Source organism: Falco biarmicus, chromosome 4, assembly GCF_023638135.1.
Source record: "Falco biarmicus isolate bFalBia1 chromosome 4, bFalBia1.pri, whole genome shotgun sequence".
Lineage (NCBI taxonomy): Eukaryota > Metazoa > Chordata > Aves > Falconiformes > Falconidae > Falco > Falco biarmicus.
In genome coordinates, this window is record NC_079291.1 from 64674324 (window position 1) to 64688272 (window position 13949).

The 13949-nt window shown below is 50.3% G+C and overlaps 1 protein-coding gene across 1 annotated transcript; it reads right to left on the minus strand.

Moving 5' to 3' along the window:
- Positions 1-279: 279 nt before the first annotated feature.
- On the minus strand, positions 280-10098 carry ACER1 (alkaline ceramidase 1). Its single transcript, XM_056336755.1, has 6 exons — positions 10006-10098; positions 3784-3898; positions 3276-3414; positions 1970-2107; positions 1262-1399; positions 280-448 (listed from the first exon to the last, which is right to left on the minus strand). Exons 1-6 carry the CDS (start codon positions 10096-10098, stop codon positions 280-282), a joined length of 792 nt encoding a protein of 263 aa, XP_056192730.1.
- Positions 10099-13949: the final 3851 nt, after the last annotated feature.

Below are 13949 nucleotides of genomic sequence, written 5' to 3' on the forward strand. Positions count from 1 at the left end.
CACCATCTCCCTCCCCTTCTCAGTGCGGATCTGCTGGAGGAGGAGATCTTCAGCTCCCTGGACACCAGTCTGGGCAGAGTCTTTCGAGGCACCTGTGGGCTCCCACCCTGCTTCATGCCCAGCATCACGAGGCCTCAGCTGCTCCCTGCCCCATCCGCTAGCCACATTGCCCTTGTCCAAGGAACAGGCGCACAACTGAGGTGTTCCCCATGCAGGCGCACACGTGTGCATCACGCACCCCATGCCCAAGGGATGCCTGACGGCAACCAGCAACCGGCTCTAGCACTGCTTGTGGGGTTCCTCCAGGGCAACGTAAGGCACCACAACAGGCCAAGAGTCGCTGGGCCAATATCCAAGCTTTGGCTTGAATGATGGCATCTCGTAGCTGACATCGAAGTAGATGACCAGTGGGCAGCAGTATAGGAGGGACATGGCTATCAGCACATGCCTAGCAAGGAAACCAGAAAGACACGTGTTGGACATGGATAACTCCACCTGCTCCTGCACCTTGTAGTGGTGTGCGGCTGGCATTGTCACCGTGAGGCTAGAGCCAGGGGTTACGGCAATGGCAGGCAAAGGTCCCAGTCCTGTCATGCATGAGGGCTGCAGGGAGCGTGGGTTCTGCAAGCTTTGTACCTATGGGGAAACCCTAGAGTTGCTCTGTGAGCTGGGGCAGGAGCAACTCTTTGTGCAGAGGGGATGGGGTGGTGCAGGGGACTTCAGCCCCAAACCAGCCCACCCATTCTCCACCTTGCCTGGCCCAGCTCAGCAGTGCTGGGTATCCGTCCCTGTCACCCCAGTGATTTGTGAGGATGAATCTGAGAATGCTGCTGTGTGCAGCACTTGCAGCCATGCTTGGCCAGGCACTGAAAGCACCCAAGCAAATCAGTGTCTTTCAGTCTGGCTATTAAAATAACTCAAAGAACACTGCACTTCATGCAGCTTCCTGGGAGCAGATGCAGCTCTTTGAAAGCAAGCTGCTTACCTGGAGGGACTTCTAGAACAATTTCACTTGCAAAACACTGTTTGGCTAGTACATAGGAGGTAAGGGATATTAAGCAGTGATTAGGGCCAAATCCCTGGGCTGGGGCCAGGCTGAGGAGCAGCATCAATGACAGAAGAAAGGGCGAGAGGGTTGAGCAGAGATGTGGCTGCTCCCTGGTTGGGTATCTCATCCCAGCTGCCACTTCTCCATAGCTATGGCCCTTCAGCCCCTGAAACGTTTGGGCTGGGATTCCTGCCCTTATACTGGAGCCCTTACCAGAAGCTGTGGAAGTAGGGGAAGTCGATTGCCTGCCAGAGCCCGCAGAGCCATCTGTCGCTTATCCAGCTGCTGATGGCCAGTACCCACCACACAACCATGACTGTGGCCATCCGATGAACCCTTTTGTCATTGCACCTGGAAGACACAGTGAGGAAGAGGAAGCAATCATGTTGGAAGAAAAGTGAATTTTAAAGAGGGCTGGTTCCTGTCTGCAAATGCTAATGCAACAGGGCAGTTTCTTCTGGAGACTAGTCATCAGACCACAATAACTGAAGAAGTATGGCTCTGTAGAGAGAGTTTCTGACTTTCTGTGGTGAGGATAATGCTAGGAGATGCCAAGGCATTCCTGTCTTTCTCCCCAGATTCTGGTGGGTTCTTCCAACCCCACTCTGGTTCCTAAATCCCCACAAAGGGGAAGGAGCTGCCATAGGTGGTAGCTGGGGAGGAGAAGATACACTTGGATTGTCTCCATTCTGTGTGGCACCTGGTCCAGATTGTCGCCTTGTACCCCACTGCCCACAGTCCTGCCTATGCCTCTTCCTGGTCCTTCCTAGGCTGCCCCAATTCTTTGCAGAGCTGATAATCCAATGTGTGGCTGATGAAGACTTGGGCTCAATTCACTGTTTTGCCCAGTCACTGACACACGTGAGCCTGCCAGGAGCATGCAATGGACCTGCAGATAACCCCTCTCAGCTCTCTCCTTACTTTTTCAGCTCACGCCATGTCAGGTACAGCAGGTGGAAGGCGATGCAGTTGAGTGCGTAGGCATTGAAGGCCGGTTTGATGAAGGACATCAAGGTACTGATCACAGTGGTGACAGCACTCAGCCAGAGAAAATGCTTCCTAAAGGGAGTTGGGAGTGAGTGTCAGTGCCCCCAAGGTTCACAGTATGGAAGGATAAGGATGGGAGAGCTCCTGCTCATTGCCCGGGAGAGGAAACCCTTCTCCAGCACCTCCAATCTGTTTGCACATGGCTGACCTCTGCCTCTGCAGCAGTCCTGGCAGGAAGGCTGAGGTATCTGTTTATATCGGTGCTTTCCCAAAGCCCCCAGTTAGTCCCTGACTGAGAGGGGACACAGCCCAGAAGGTACCTTGTGCATTTTCATGGTGATGCCAGAGACGCACACTGAGAACCGAAGGCAGAACCGAAGGCATCGGGAGCTTTGCTTAGGGAAGGGCTGCAAAGCAGGAGTCCCAGCAGTGTGGGGCAGGGGCTTGAACCATGCAAACATGCAGATTTGGGCTGACTGAACAACAATAGGGCTCAGAGGGGCCTTTCACATGCAAATCCCTTCCCAAGTCCCTTCCCCTCTCCCCCAACCGTGTCTCCACAGTGAACTCCTGGTGACCTCCTCTTAGGCATGGGAAGAGCAGACTTGGAGCAGGCCTTTGCAAGGCTTCTCCGGGGCTGGCTCAGAGGGCTCCAGCAAGCCTGCCAGGATGGGACCATCCTTTGAGCAAAGCCCTGCTGGGTTCCTGTTTCTGCTGATCCATGCTCACCCAGTATTCCCATTCTTTCTGCTGAGCTCCAGGCAGCCCTCCTGCAAACAACCTTTAAAATAGGGCGTGTTAACTTGGACCAGTTTATCCTATGGGAAGCCCCATCAGCCTTCAGGGAGAGCTCTCTGTGGATGGCAGGGGATGCTATAAATTCTGACAGCATGCATAATTGAATGTCAGTGCTCAGGAACATTTAATTTCCTAATTGATTTTGAAATTCTCCACGCAAAGTTTCCTCTGCAGCTTCTCAAAGACAAACAGCTCCAGCTGACAGGAGCCCAGCACAGCCCTTCCCTGTGGGAGCGTTTCTTACTCTTCCTCTGTCAGCACATCCACCACTGAGTGATAGAGGGTCTGGTCCCAAAGCAAACTGCAGTAACCTCAATGCTGACCCCTTGCAGGGGAGGGGAGCTGGCTGCGGGCTGGGGTGGGACTGTGGGTCGCACACATCGATGTCAATGTCCCATCCCTCCCCTGAAAGCCTGCAACCCTGTGTCCCTCTGAGTCATACCTGGTCTTGATGCACCTGGGGAAGTAAACCCTTGGGTACCAAAAGGAATATGCCACAGCCAGTGTCCAGAGGATGGACAGCTCATCCAAAAGTTGTCCCACATAGCTCAGTGTCATGTGAAAGTACATGGAGAAGATACCTACAAGGAGCAAGGATAGCTTGTATCAGCAAAGCTTCATCCTCACACAAACCCATCTGGCCTGGGAAGTTCTTGGGGGCCATTCCTGAAGACACACCATTCCTGAAGAGCAGAGGCATGGGCCTTGGTGTTAACGGAGGCCTGTGTCAGTCAGTCCACACAGCGCCATGGGGATTTACTGGCTGGAAGCTGTGCATCCACAGCCAGCAGGACCCAGGAGCTGCAGGGCTTTAGACAGACATGGCTGTTTGGTATCCCACCCCAGCTGGCCCCTGTGCTTTAGCTGCTAAGATACCTCCAAAGGTATCATGAATGAGCAGTCTGGTATTCTGGCAACTTGTCTGGTCTTCTCACAACCTTGGCACCCACCTACGCAGAAGAGCATGCCAGAGACGACATACATGGGCAAGGTGCGCTGCTGACAGTACTGCCGGTTCAGGTAGAGCAGGGCAGGAGAAAGGACAAAGAAGCTTACATTGCTGATCTGAAAAAGAAGAGGCACATTCAGCTTATTGCATATTCTTGGGCAAGTCTCATCCCACCATGTGCCTCCGTGTCTCCATGTGTGAAGAGGATACTGATCTCTAGTGGAAAGCATTGTGTGGAAGCCGGTACTACTCTTGGCACAGGGAGAGGGCAGAGGCGTTTCTGGAGAAGCAAGGCTGGAACTGGGAGGACAGCTATTGCTGTGACAGCAATGGCTGCAGACACCTGTGCTCTTCCTGCAGGCACCTCTGGGGCCAGCAAGCCCAGGATAAGCCGGTGTGCCCCTTTTGGGTGACTGTTTATCTTCAGCTGTCCAGTGTCTTCAAGCAAGCTGCCAAAGCTCTTCTGTTTTCAGCAATCCCCCTCTCCTGTCAACCCAGACCCGCCAGAAACTCCTTGAATGGCTTCTGCCCCTTTCAGCCAGCAGCCTGCCCCCGGCGAGGGGCTGGGTGGGTGTGAGGAGCTAGGCCACCACAGCAAACCACAGTCAGGAAAACCATCCTTAGCTGGGAGCAGGTGTGGTGGAGGGCAGCACAGCAAGCAGGACGTTGGTAAGTGGGAACAGGCAGGGTTGAGGTGGCATCCTGTAGTGTCATGTGCGAAGCCACCTGGCCTCGTGGGAGAGGTATTCTGGGTACTAGTAATTACGTGAAGTCATAAACCTCCTTTAAACATACCTAGCAAATTAATGCAGTGATATTATTCTGCCCTAATTTCTCTGCAAAACTGCTTCATTGACAGAGTTCTATTTGTCTGGGAACAAGGGGATGGTACTGGGGCTCAGCCTGCTGCTGCTGCCTAGACTGGTTGAAGGTGCCGGTGCTTTGGGGAACAGTAGGTGCTGATGGGCAAAATCTGGGACCTGGGGAACAGCAGCAAGTGCCCAAAGCCTGGACCTTTCTGCTGGATCAGGCCCATTCCACCCTGCAGCTATGGGGGAATGAAGTTTGAAATAATCCTGGCTTTTTCACCTGATTTTGCAATTCAGTAAAGGGGTATCACAGGGAAGCACAGCCTCTGCAGGGAAAATCTTTCTTGCTTATGAAAGTTTGGGACTGTTGTGCTATGTTTTACCTGCCAGACAGCTCTTTGGGGGACAGCAGGGAAGAGCCATCTGCTAAAGTGCCATTTGGCAAGCCACCAGGAGACTTTTATCTCACCCTGACAATCCTTTTCCTTTCATCTTCCAGCTAGATTCTGATCTAGACCCCACGCCTGGAACCTGACATCCACAGCTGGAGTCTTACCCCTCAGCAGCCCTTACATGCACCAAGTAAACTGCAAAATTGACGCTCGGCTTGTGATGCCCCATGGGATCTAAGTTTATGGTAACAGGGCTGCAAATCACAGGGATGTTGTCATATACATGAAACACACCCTCTCATATTTCAGAGAGAAACATAATTCACACTTAATGTAAGGTCTCTATTCCCTTTAACACCTGGAGATTAATCTTGAATTTCACTAAGGCTTTTACGAAACAAGTTGATGCTCCCATTAACAGCAGCTCTCAGGCCAAATGTATTGGTTTTCTACATGTGCTTAGAGCCAAATCCAGGCCTATTCCCATTCCAGCTATGAAAAGAGAAGTGCTGCTCCCACTTGCACACTTGAGGTCAAACCGTTCAGAAATGATCAAGAAACCAAACCATGTGTTAAAGTAACAACTGTGTTGCAAACATTTCTTTTCCTGTGAAATGGTTGAAGAGGCTTTAGGAAGACAAGCAGGGATAGCAAGAAGAGAGAAAATGCTTGCAGAAAGGGCAGCAGTATGCAAGTGCCAGCATGCACGTCAATGTGAGGAAACCCGGGAGTTTGAGATTGCGTATAGAGAGGTCTGAATCCCTGCTGCAGTGGGCATTGCAACAGTGCCATTAATTACATGATAGCAATGTTATCACTTCATTAATTCAGCGTGAGATGTGCAAGATCAGATATCAGAGGGGAGGGATAATCAGGGGAACTGTTCCAATATGGTCAAAAAGAAAGTGATTCCTTGCAGAGCAGCCAAACTCAGAGCTTAGGGGAGGACTGCTACAAAACTGCATCTGTGGGGGACAGATCAGGGGTCTTCACCACTCGTCAGATCCAAGGCCTGATTTGTAAGTGCTGCCTTATATCTTTCCGCTAGGATGGGGTGAGCTCCATCTCAAATGTGGTTAGGAGGGGTTTGCTCCCAGTACTCCCATTAGGAAGTTTTTCCAGAGTCTCTGCTCATGCTGTGTGTCCCCAGCATGGCTTCTACCTAGCTGGGTTGTACTGGCCCAGGAGGCATGAGCTCTTTCTGCCCAGGATCCAGGGAGAAAAGAGGTGATGGAGCCAAGGTGTGATCTGACCTGTGTCAGTGACTCAGCCCTATGGTTTTCCACAGTGTGAGCTCATAGCAATGTCCCACTTCCTAACAAGTGTGAGTTATTTCTCCAGTTGACTAAACCAAGCTTAGGCCTGTACTGACATCTGCTTCTTTCACTAGGAGAAAACTGAGACTGGGATCAGTGACATGGCTTTAATCTTGGTGCATTAGTAGGATCATCAGAAAGGCCCCAGGGCTTCTGCAACTTGGCACTTTGCAGCCTAAGATGAAAGGAGAGACCTGCAGAGAATCTGTTTGCATCTCCATCCATGACAGGGTGAGAACAAGCCTTGGATACAGATTGGGGCAGGAGATGCTGGTTTGCAGAGCTCTGCCTGGCTCTGTGAGCATGGCAACAGTGCAACAGCAGCCAAGGCATGTGCTGGTCCTTACTCAAGACAGGCGTTTTCTGCAGTGAAGAGATTTCTGCAAGACTCATGGGAGTGTGTTCATTCACTTAGGCCAGCGAACCAGCTTTAGCTGACAGAAGAGCCCACAGGGCCAAAGACAGCAGTGAATACCTCAGAGGCTCTCCAGACCTGTATAGCAAGTTCCTAATAGCCAGAGCTGCGTAGCAGAAGATGAGGCTGTTTGTCCTGCCATCACAATGTCCTGGCAGTGCTTTGGGGCAGGAAACAGCTGTTTGTTTAGTGCCTGCAGAGTGCTGGGCAAGGAGCTGCCATCCTCCTGCATGCGACTTTCTGGGCAGACAAGAGAACAATGCCTCTGTGATGCTGCAGGGTTAGTGAGCCCGTGCAGAGGGCTGGGGTGTGGAGGACCAGGGTGCACACCACGGCTCTGGCGCACTCTGAGTGCTTCTCTGGGCATATCTAGGTAATCTGCACCTGCAGCCGGGCATATCTCCACCAATCGATGAAACATCCACAAGCTCTGGATATACGGCAGTGTCAGAGCTCCTGCTGCTTTGCCAGCGAGACTGCTGGGGATCTGGGTGTCATTACCAGCATCCTGGATCAGCCATTTCAGGAAAGAAATGAGGGTAGAAAGACAAGTCCCTGACTGATGACCCTCATGTAGCACAGTACTGTTCTTCTACGAACAGCCAGAAGACAATAAATTTCTGGGTCACTGAGTCACTATAAATAGTTAGTGCTTTGCTGCTGAACTGCCTCCAATCACAAACCACCATGTATTATTAGGTACTTAAAGATACTGTTTACATTCTTTGCTCATACCCTTGGTGCTTATTTCTAATAAAAAGCATCAAACCCAAGCAGACCTGAGAGAGAGTGTGGCTGGCACAGAGTAATTCTCAGCAGCACATTGCTGCTGCTGGCACAAAGCTACCTTGCTTGAGCCCCCGGCAGCGTTGCAAAGAAGACACTGAAAGGATGCACCATTAGGAAGCCCTGCTGATTTACTGGTGTAGGAGTCTTGGGTAGGAGCTGGCTGGATTCCCAGCTAGTCTAAAACTGGCAAACTGATGCTGAAGTCAATATTGATATAATTATCTCAGGGCAGGCCAGTGAGATAAAGCCCATAAAGCTTGCCACAGGGAAGAAGCTGAATATAGGGAACAAATGAATGGAGGAGAGAAGAGGATGAGGTCCAGGCTGTTAGGAACACATCCAAGATAGTGTCCTGATCCCCAGCTGCATCCACAACATGCTGCCAGCCAGCAGGGATAGGTAGGGATCTCAGTCCGGTCAGTTTTCTAGAGTCCCCCCTGTAGGGCACATCACAAGGAGCCTGATCTCTGCTGCTCTCTCGAAATGGGAATCGCATCTTAAGGCAGAAACTGCAGAAGTGGTACCCTCCACCTACATGGGCACTCTGCTGAGCTCCATGGACTGGTAAAAATTAGTTTGGCAAGAAGGAGTTCAGTGCAGGGACCAAAAAAAAGCGCTTTCTTTGCTGGGAAAGAGGTGCCCTGTGTTCACATATAGGGAGGAACAAGGGCTAGTTTAATCACTGGGAAAAGTCCTGCAGGGTTTGCTCTGCCCACATCTCTGTGTTCCTCAGTATTGCAGTGGCTCACATCTGTGTGGAAACATGAATTGGAGCAGTTTTCCTGTCCTAGAGGAGGGCTGTGTCTGAGTCCTACCCAGTGAAAATTCATCCCGACAAGCCCAGTGGCGTAGTATGGAAACATAGGAGAAGGCTGTGGCTAGTAGGGACCTCAGTCCAGAACTAGACACCTGGGTAAGGTTTTCAGGAATAGCTACATAATCTAGAAACCTGTGCCACAAAACGACCTTGGCACCTAAGCTAACTTACTAAAATAAATAAGTTTTTTCTTAATGGAAATTGAAAAGGGCTTTGGGTTCTAAGAAAGATAGTTATGCATCTGGCCACACCAACTGGTGTCTAGCAGTGTGCTGCAGAGAAGTTAGACACACAAATGCTTTTGGAGAGCTCCTGAGGTACTTCTTGGTGTGTTAAAAGGAACCTCAGCCACTTTGACAGTCTGGGTGTAAATCAGGATCCTTGTGAAAACGGGGTCTCAGCTCCAAAGACACATTTTAAAAATGCTGCTTATGTACTAAACTAGGAGGTGAGGCAGATTTATCTCCCAGGATGAATTCCGATTAAAAACGTAGCTCTCAGACTTCCCGCTCTTTGTGGAAATCAGCCCCTCTCCAGTGTTGCCAGTGACACTCCAAAACACAGAGACCTTTGGCATCCCCAGCTGCATTTGAAACACTGATATAAGTGATTTCTGTATCTCCTTGCTAGCTGTGCCTTCCTCTGCAGCTCTGAGCCCATCCGACAGGGATGCAGTGCCAGTAAACAAGCAACAACACAACACATTCAGTTGGGTGCCAGAGGGAAGCAGGATTTGGCCTGGACCGGCAGATCTTTGTTTCTTAACTGCCTCAAGGAGAAGTGACTATACACAGCCCGAGCATCCCTCCTCTGAGACCCGAGCTGGGCAATTATTGCTGGGGAGCTGCTGGACTGAGGGGAGGGAATTATTGTTATTATAGGCAATTTATTAAAAGCAGGAAATGCTTTTTAAAAAGAGGAAGAGACATTTCCATGAGAACAAGAACTTCTAGGGTTAGGCAGTAATTGCTAAAAGTTGTAAACAAGGCCTTTGGAAGGTTGTAAATCCACATGCCTCACATCCTTGCTAGCCTGTAATTGCACTGAGGTAGAAGGACACGCTTGCAGAGAGCGGTTGTGTACCGAGGCCTCTGCAAACAGATGTGGATGCTTCTAGCCACGCTTAAGCCGGAAGGCTGCATTCAAGGGCCTGGCACTGGATGGAGCCTGAATTATAAAGGATCATAGGAGGTGAAACTGGCTTATGCATCAGCTTCCCTCTGTGCTGAGTTCCAGATTCCCAACCTGCCCAACACGGTTCATGCAAGTGCTGTGTCTCATTTTGCCACTCCTGTACATTTAGCTGGAATATATAAGCCCTGTGTGGGACTTACCCCAATTGGCAGGAGAGCTGCAGGACTGGTATAACAGGATCTCACAAATCTGGGCGAAGGAGCACTGCCAGGGTTTTCTCACTGGGAACTCAGCTCCACACAAGCCAGAAGTACCCCTGACCCCAGCTTGTTTTCTGAGCAACTGGCTGTTGTAAGCAATAAAAGTCCCATGATTTACCTGAAGTCAGAAAACATTCCCCATACCAGCACCCTCCAACACCAGGAAGTTCAAAGGAGTGAGTAGGAGGAAAGAAAAGGTTGTCCCTTCTTTTTCTCCCAAAAGCAGCTCCTGGGTGCCCGGAGACGGCTGCCTTTGTGCCCCAGCCAGCCCTTGGATGCACCCGCACTCACGGTGTTGTAGTACTCTGCAATGACCGTCGAGCGCTCAAAGTTGCCTTCACACCAGTCGACTTCAGCACTTTGGTAGGAAAATATGCTCGGCATCGTTGGGCCACCTTTGCAAAAGGGAGAGGAGTGGGTTAGTTTTGCACGTGGGCAAGGAGTGTGCTGCACAGCCAAAGGGAAAGTGGAAAAGCACACTCTGCCTGCCTGCCTCCTGCGCACATGCACACCCACGTTGCACCAAGTCTGCTCAAGCACCGCATCCTTACCCTGCTACAAAAGACGCATCCTCTTCCCAGCATGCATCATATTGCAGAATATTTCCTCCTCTCTCACCACGATGCAGGAGTGGCAAATCACCCTAGGAAATGTTCTCGAACTCCACAATCTCATCCATGGCATTAACATCTCTCATCAGAGGTTGTTGGCGCCACACGATGCTTCCCCATTTCAGCCCTGTCCCTGTCACAGTGTCTTCTCCCTTCTCTTCACTTTCTTTATGACTCAGGTCTTTCTGCCAAGAGGACTTCCCTGTACTTTGTAGGCTGTGAGCTACCTTCTGGGAGTGGACAACTCTACAGGGTTAATTGCTCATTGGCTCTGTTCTCCTTAGTTGTTTCTCAGCATCTTCCTGAGGGCTGGAGCTTGCTTTCTGCAAGCTCAGCCCTGGAGCACCAGCACAGACCCTGGGTATTACCGGAGTCCTGGGGGCACAGAGCAAAGGCACTGGGAGGTGTCTCTTCAGTGGCAGTGATTTCACTTTGAATGTGCTCCCATGCAATCTCTGTCCTGGTTTCCCAGTGAAAGGCATCAGAGCTTCACACCTTGAGTGGGCTCTCCACTGCCAGGTCCCCCAGCCTGGCCTCTGGTAGTGGCAGGAGCTGCAGTTACAGGTGGGAGGCTAAACAAAAAAATCTAACCTTTTGCTTGGTTTTCTTCCCCATGCTAAAGACTTTGCTATACTCAGTGTGAGCATCATTTCTCAGCTCTCTTTTATTCATTTGAAAAAGTAAAAGTTCTGATCAAGTTTCCTATTTGGCATATTTTGTTTCAGATCTTCGAGACTTTGGAGCTATTTTAGAAGCTGATAGATGGGTGCCAACCTTACAGGTGTCTGGAAGCACCATCCAAACCCTAGCAGATGGGTATTTGGTACACAAGAGCCACAGAAATTCCCTGGAGCTGAGCAGTGAAGTCCCTGGATGCAGTGTAGGACTAACTTGTCCAGCTGTCCTCTAACTCTGCAGAATGAGCAGGTACCAGTGTGACACCAACCACCTCAGTAACATCTCTGATCTCCCGAGGCACCGGTGAAAAACAGAGCTTTCTTTTCTTTGAAAATCCTTTCAGCTTTGAGTCTAACTCAGGGAGGGAAGTTTATCTTAAAACCACCCCTGAGGAGAAACAGTTAAGTCTCTATTTACACTGGTGTCAGCTGAGCAACACCACCAAGTTCAGCAGTTACTGTAGGTGTGCAGTGGTGTGAAGGTACCACAGCTTCCTCTGCGTCTCTTCCCAAGAAGTTCAAAGGCAGAAAACACAAGAATGTCACACAAATACAAACAAGCTCTTCTGTAACCTCCTGCTCCAACCAGATAAACTGACTTGTGGATAAACCTCCACTGTTCCTTTACAATTGCAGGTTAATGATGCCCTCTCTTTAATCCAGGCTGGCTGGTTCCCCAGAGCAGGTGAGATCACAGATACAGAAGAACAAAAAAAATGGCAGGCAGATTGGTTTGAGGTCTGAGTCTTCATGATCTTGGATTTCCATGTGCTCATTCACACCACAGTGACTCTTTCCTGATCCCTGGTGCTCTGCATTACGCTTTTACAGCGATGCAAGTGGTCGCGTAGGGTAAAAAAAGAATCAGACCCAAGATGGTAAACCCTAACTCCTAGCTGAACAGACGTCAGTTGAGAGATGGTGAGGGGTTGGAGAAGACACAAGACAGAAGAAGAAAAAGTGAACAGAAAAATCAAAAGAGCAATCAAAGCACCCAGTGGCTGCTGGCTTGCTGCTCGCTTCTCATCCCAGCCTGGCTTACCTGTGTTCTCTTGAGATGGACCAGCACTGCTTCCACACGGGGAGGCGAAGCGTTGACAGCTCCAAGGTTTCTAGCAAAGCTGGAGCAGTAACCTGCCCTGCTGCTGTAGCTCTGAAGGAGTGCCCACGGTGTGAGCTCACCAGGAGCAGCCGCCAGAAAATACCCTTGCTTGTCTCTAGGGAAAGCACTGGGATGAGACAAGAGCCATGCGCACCCTCCAGGCAAACCTTCCAGCGCCCTAAAGGGAACATATTGGCTGGAGGGTTTATATCTGTGCACCCAAATGGGCAGGGGCAGAGAGGGAGGGCAGAGAAGTGTGAGCTGGAAAGGTTGGAAGAGCGGGTAGAAATGCAGTCTGAAATCATCGGTGTGCCCCTAGGCAGGTTACCTGCGCATGCGTGCACACCCCAGTCCTAACCCTGTTTTTCCCAGGGGAGGGACTGGTCCACACAGCCTCCCTCACAGAGCTGGTTAAACCCCAATAAAACAGTTTTCAGCAAGAAGTGTGCAGCAAGGTGCTGTTGCCTTCTTTTCTCGGGTTTTGAATTTGAGCTGCTTTTCAACTTTTCCCCAACTACTGTTTTATTATCAAAAATAGTTTTATTTTCTCTAGCTAGTCTATTTTGTTATTTATTTGAAGAATGGGCTGAATAGGACACTTTCTGGGTGACTGTTTTGCAAACATTTCCCCCCTGAATCCTATTCAGGATGTCAAGAAAATGGGGAGCAATTAAACTTTTCCCCAAAATCAGCATCTTTTCCTCCATGTAGAGTTAGGAAAAGAGGAAATATGTTGCTTCCTTACACATAAAAAAGATTATTTGGTCAGTTCTTCCTGTTGGAGCTGGGGAGACACCACATTCAGCATCACAGGGCAGGGCCAGACCAAGATCCAAGGTGCCCCTGTCCCTGTCGAGGTGCTGCCTGAAGAGTAGGGATCGAACAGCAGCCCTGCTTTGCCCCGGGGACTGGCTGTTTGGGAAGCTTAGCCATTAATTTTGATAATTCTATGAAAAAGAGTGTACCTGGGAGACCTGCGCTGTGTGTCACCTCCTAAAGATGCCAGGGCTTACAAAAACTTTGCAAATCCACATGCGTTTTGAAATGAGAGGGTAATTAACCACTGAAGCAGCTTATATTACAACATGGTGGAGCCTCCGTTACGCGCAACTAAGTCAAGGCTGGGTGTCTTTCTAGGACAGATGATGCAGCTTGAAGCAGAAGATCAGAGGCAGTCCCCGACAAGCTGCTTCTACCCCCTGGATGGCTGCACTGCGGTGTCCACGTGGAGGAAGTCTGGGGTGAATTTGCTTCTTACTCACTTACAACTCCTGAAGGGACTGTGCGAGCGGGAGGCTGATCTCGCAGGTTGAAAGAAGGTGCTGAATTTGCCAGAGGATCTCAGTGAGAAGCAAGTGGTGACTTGCCCATCCCACTGCGCAGGGAGGCAGGTGAAGTACGGTGTCAGTCAGGGAAAATGTAGAGGTGGATGTGATAATAAGACGGATCGTTGCCCAAACACGTGATGCCTGGCCTAGATGAACATCTTTGAAAACAATGAGTTTTCCTACTCCAAAATCTCTGACATCCGTGGCATGAGCAAAGCGCCCAAGCATCCCTCATATATCCTGTGCCACACAATCAATAAATAACTGGGGAGGGTGTAATGAATCCACATCTGCCCTGATTCATCAATAAGTAGCTTTCAGGTCATAAAAAGAGGCTGATTTCCTGGTGAGTCCTCCTTCCCAGCTCCTCCTAATGTTTACATCCTCCTGCCTGTGGTCAGAAGGGCCTGGGATGCTGAGGTTGCTGACAAGGGAGTGGGCTGAGGAGATGTGGTGCCCAGGGAGCACAGGGGTGAAGCTTTCTGGGTCTCCTGTGAGAGCTACACAGAGAGACTCC

Coding starts and splice junctions, on each gene's coding strand:
- ACER1 (XM_056336755.1), bottom strand. CDS start 10,098: ATGCCGAGCATATTTTCCTACCAAAGTGCTGAAGTCGACTGGTGTGAA. Junction 3,415..3,783: donor TGGCATGCTCTTCTGCGTAG/GTGGGTGCCAAG, acceptor TGCTCCTTGTAG/GTATCTTCTCCATGTACTTT. Junction 449..1,261: donor CCCTACTTCCACAGCTTCTG/GTAAGGGCTCCA, acceptor TTTCCTTGCTAG/GCATGTGCTGATAGCCATGT.